The sequence below is a fragment of the Micromesistius poutassou genome (genome assembly GCF_964030765.1).
Source record: "Micromesistius poutassou genome assembly, chromosome: 16".
NCBI lineage: Eukaryota > Metazoa > Chordata > Actinopteri > Gadiformes > Gadidae > Micromesistius > Micromesistius poutassou.
In genome coordinates this window covers 1,779,995-1,784,994 of record NC_140286.1, presented here as the reverse complement: position 1 = coordinate 1,784,994, position 5,000 = coordinate 1,779,995, and the positions used below count along the sequence as shown (strand labels likewise).

The window sequence follows — 5,000 nt, the reverse complement described above, 5'->3', positions numbered from 1 at the left end:
GGACTAATAGAAGGGTTGAGTCCCACCTCTTAAAGAAGAAGTAGAATCATGTTCCTGCTGGTGGCTTCTTGTACCAAAGTGGATTTGTGGTAGTCTACTGAAGGACCTGACACTCTCAACTGAGCAGAGAGAGCCGTAGGCACTCTGGCAGAACCTCCTAAAGAGGCTGTTATTGTGGGGAAATATCAGCAGTTATTTTAGGTCTTTTTTATGACTGTGTCAAGCACAACACTTACTTGGTCACACAAACCAAAAGCTGTTTGCTGCATGAGCCACGCACTATGTGTGTTTTGAAAATCATATGTTTCCTGAAAATGACAGCCTGTTATTTATTATAAGCCATCTGTGGGCCAAACGAATTGTGTGGAATGCTCACGCATCTCTCAAAACGCCTGAAAAACCTGTTTGCTACAAGAGATCAACAAAGTGGGAGAACTGTTTGATATAGATGTATGTTAAACATTATTGCAGCTAATTCTCACATGGTTTATATGATATTTCTCCACAGTTTATTCATTTTGGTTTTGTTTTTATTCATTGGACATTGCCCGGAGCGTCTAAAATCTAAATTGGCTCACAGAGCCATAGCAGATCAGCTCCACGCTGATAATCTCACAGAGCATCTCACTCACTTAAAGCTGACTCACGCCTCTGCCATTTCTAACAAATAACACTCAGTTATGAACCTTTAATCTTACCTACAGCCCCTTTTATTAATATTCTTGTCTTTTAGAATTCCTTTCATTTGGTATCTTCTGTAACACTTTCTACTTCCTGCTGTGACACATTCTACTGTATACAGTGCAGTGTTGTGCAAGTTCCCACTCCACATGAACCAGTTCAAAGTTCAGTTCATACAAAAGAAAATTAATAAATTCACGTTCATAGTTCACCAATTCAGTTTTGAACTAGTTCATGTTCAGTTCATTAACAGTTTTTTTTAGAAATCGAAGAAAAACTCTTGGAGCGAGTATTCTGTGCTTATCTTTTAAAATGAATCCTCTCCATTACCTGCTGCCCATCATTACAACCTCAAATTGCTGTGGATATTATTTGTACACCTGTTTCATTCATCACAACTAAGGCAGTAACTCTATTTAATAAACATGTCATCTGGACCTAAGCATCAATTCAGAATGTCACAAAATCTGAACTAGTTCAAGTTCAAGTTCTTTAGTTAAAAATATGTTACGTTCAGTTCAAAGTTCATAGAAAAATGAACTTGTTCAATGAACTAGTTCTTTTGAACTAGTTCATGCACAACACTGATACAGTGACACATTCTACTTCCTGCTGTGACACATTCTACTTTCTACTGTGACACATTCTACTTTCTTCTGTGCCACCTTCTACTGCCCGGTGTGTAATACTGTGTGTATCTCCGCTGTGTGGTGACCTGTGTTGGTACTGAGCCTGTTAACGCGTGCTGTTCCTGTCTCCAGTGTTCAGGCAGGGGGACATCGGGACCAGCTGGTATGCAGTTCTGTCCGGCTCCTTGGATGTTAAAGTGTCAGAGACGGCCAACCACCAGGTTACAACGTCACTAACGACGACAAATTGGAGCGTCTGTGTTTTAACAAAACCAAAAAGGTTCTGGCTTCACAGCCTTCCTGTTAAGCATCATTGAGCTAAATGCACTTACCACTATGCCGCTTATTAATGACATTAAATAGAAATAATGAATTTACTGTAAGTCACTTGGGATACGTAACTGGAATACTGGGGGTGACTACCTTGAAATAATCTGTTATTTATTTTACTTAATAAATAACTAGGCATTCTATAATTGTCTGACATTTAGTTATTTAATCTCAATGAAACTATATTCATCTTCTTAATGTCATTAGTCATCTTTTCGTCACGTCATTTTCACCGCCATGTTAGCGTTCGCTAACGTTAGCCTCAGTGTGCTAGCTAGCCTAGCTCCAGGTCCCTTAATCTCGGCCTACTTCTCCTCCCCCCGGTATCCCCCGGTTGTCCCCGGTTGTCCCCCCCCTCACTCCTAGGATGCTCTACTAGACTAGAGGATGATCACACCGCACGTTGAAGGGCTTGGATCTCCTGGACACGAGCGATGTCGCAGTATAATTAGCTCACGTGCTTTAATCCTTTAATATGCACAGCAGGGAGGCGGCCTCAGGGCGAAGATGGAGCCACCCAACCGCGCTTCGAGCTAAACCGGTAGGGAGGGAGGGAGGGAGGGAGGGAGGGAGAGAAAGAGAAGCCAGAGGGAAAGAGAGAGACGGATATACGTATACAGAGGATTCAGGAGAGATTATCCTCTATTGTAAAGTGTGCTTTTTTTTGTCTAGCTTCTCAGCCAATATCTGAAGTGTCCTTACGCCAATACAAACAGGGTTTTATTTTTAGAATAGGATGGATGATGTTTATCATCTGTATTCATGTGCGCGCGTTTGCGTGTGAGTGTGTCTGTGTGTCTGTGTATCTGGGTGCACGCGTGCATTTTGTACCCGCGTGTCCCATTGAACTACATCCTTTTCCCTCTAGCTATTTGTTTGAACAAATGCCATCAATTTCAGCCCTTCCCTTGTGGTGGGTGTGAATGCATTTGCATAAATTGCCGTATGTTAATCAGTACGTCATTAATGGTTCTTCATGTAAATTCATTCGCATGCAGTGTCCACGCACTACTTAAAATATCATGGCAGCGGTTACAATAATTATTTTTAATTGCACCCAATACAAATATCCGTCCTATTTCTTCACAAAACTGCATACGAATGCGGGGGCAGGATAGTGTATCCGCGCGTAGTGTATTCGACTCCTGACCGAAAAGGTACTGGGTTCGATCCCCGGTCTACTGCACCACTCCTTTACCCTCATACCAACTCCTTCATCAGATTGACTGTCTGAATTTCTTTGCTAAACGACAACATCAACGATACGGTAGAGTCAATAATAACACGTTGATTCAGGTCACCCAGGGGTAAAGATGGCCGCTGTTTGTTTGTTTGTTTGTTTGTTGTTTAGGATGCCGTCACCATCTGCACCCTGGGGATCGGCACGGCTTTCGGGGAGTCCATCCTGGACAACACCCCGCGCCACGCCACCATCGTCAGCAGGGAGAGCAGCGAGCTTCTGCGCATTGAGCAGAGGGAGTTCAAGAGCCTCTGGGAGGTGAGAGAGAGAGAGAGAGAGAGAGAGAGAGAGAGAGAGAGAGAGAGGGAGAGGGAGAGAGCGAGAGAGCGAGAGGGAGGGAGAGAGAGAGAGAGAGAGAGAGAGAGGGAGAGGGAGAGAGAGCGAGAGAGTGAGAGGGAGAGGGAGGGGGGAGAGAGAGGGAGAGGGAGAGAGAGGGAGAGGGAGAGGGAGGGAGGGAGCGAGAGGGAGAGAGAGAGAGGGAGAGGGAGGGAGAGAGAGAGAGGGAGCGGGAGAGGGAGGGAGAGAGAGGGAGAGGGAGAGAGAGAGCGAGAAGGGAGAGGGAGAGAGACAGAGAGGAGAGAGATGAGGAATAGAAGGAATAGTTTATGTGTGTGTGTGTGTGTGTGTGTGTGTGTGTGTGAGTGAGAGAGAGAGAGACCGTCACGTACAGAAATACAATGTTTAGTATAATAATTCATAATTCAAATGAGACACAATTGTGTATGTTGCAGTTTGTGTTTTTGCTGATTAAAGGGCGTCCGAGTGGCATTCTGCTGTAGTGCGGTCCTCACCCAGAGGGGGGGCTTGTCCTATTTTGGCGTTGCCATTGTTAACCCCCCCCGGGACAGACAGCCAGAATGAAAAGCCTTTATTTCTGCAGCTATAGAATCATCTCTGTGAACAATAATTAAATACAGCAACACAATGTTCCCGTCGGACTGAAACAGATCCATAAATTGTCTACATTGTTATCGCTCCGACCACACTGAGCCAAACATCAACGGAATGAAACCGAGGGAGGCGCTGTGTGTTAGCCCTTAAAAAAAGCCCTCAACCAGTACGTGGGATGGTGCTGTAGTAACTAGTGATCGACCGATATTTGCGTTTATCGGCATCGGCCGATTCTTTTCGCCGATTTAATTTTTTTTTTAATATATATATTTTTACATTTTTTTGATTTCTCCCTGCCATGATTTACCGACACTTCAATAAATGTTCCTTTTTTAAATTGAGACTTGTAACATTTGCTATCATCAATGTGTCATTTTCATGATGTAAACTGAGGGAGCGAAAGCAGCATCGGCCTCCAAATAAATCCCTAGCAGTAACCGCTGTAGCCGCTGTCACTCACACGCTGTTACGCGTCTCGTCAAAGTCACGGGACTAGCGGTTACAAAGAGAAACAAAACTATGCGCTAATAAAGGAGCCTGTTCGACCCCTGGAGGGTCCAGACCTCCGTGGGAGTTAGGCGGGACAGAGGTAATGAGTCGTCCCGCGTCGTCCCAGGAGGAGGAGGATCCACTCTGAAGGCCTCGTAGTGAAGGTCGTCGTCTCCTTTGGCCTGGCCATCTGTCGCCATGGCCACACAGCAACGCCCCATAACCGTGTACTGTAGAAAGGTGTACAAGGCTGTGCTATGTTACACCGTGCTTTACTTCGGTACCCTATGTCATGTTTCATTATGCTGTGCTACGCACTATGCTATGCTACATCACTCCATGCTTTAGCTTACTATTATTTTCGAGTATATTTCTATACTATGCTCTACTGACCAATATGATAATGATATGAATCCGATGAGAGTGAGGTTAGCAGTGACAATAAGGATTTCATAATGCAAACAAAATGTGTGAAGGAAGTCTATTGAAATTAATATTCATTTGAAACTATTATTATTAGGTGATTGATTGCTTGTTGACTGTGCCGCTGGCTGCTGTGACTAAACAGTTTCCCTCCGGAGGGATGGATAACGTCCGTCGTATCCATCTATCCCCTATCTAGAGAGGACTCGGCTACAAACCACCGCGCAACCAGAGGCATCGCTCAAGGACACTGACGCACACTTTCAGTAGACCTCCCCCCCCCCCCTCCCTCCCCCCTCCCCCCTCCCCCCCTCTCC

The 5,000-nt window shown here is 44.9% G+C and overlaps 1 protein-coding gene across 1 annotated transcript in view; it reads left to right on the top strand.

The window, feature by feature from the left end:
* Window positions 1–5,000, top strand: part of LOC311360824 (rap guanine nucleotide exchange factor 4-like) — a gene marked incomplete at both ends in the record, with an annotated part of 34,219 nt that overhangs the window by 4,884 nt on the left and 24,335 nt on the right. The window contains 2 exon segments of the mRNA XM_084480918.1: window positions 1,443–1,531; window positions 2,992–3,138. Of these exon segments, the coding sequence (XP_084337044.1) occupies window positions 1,443–1,531; window positions 2,992–3,138 (236 nt within the window).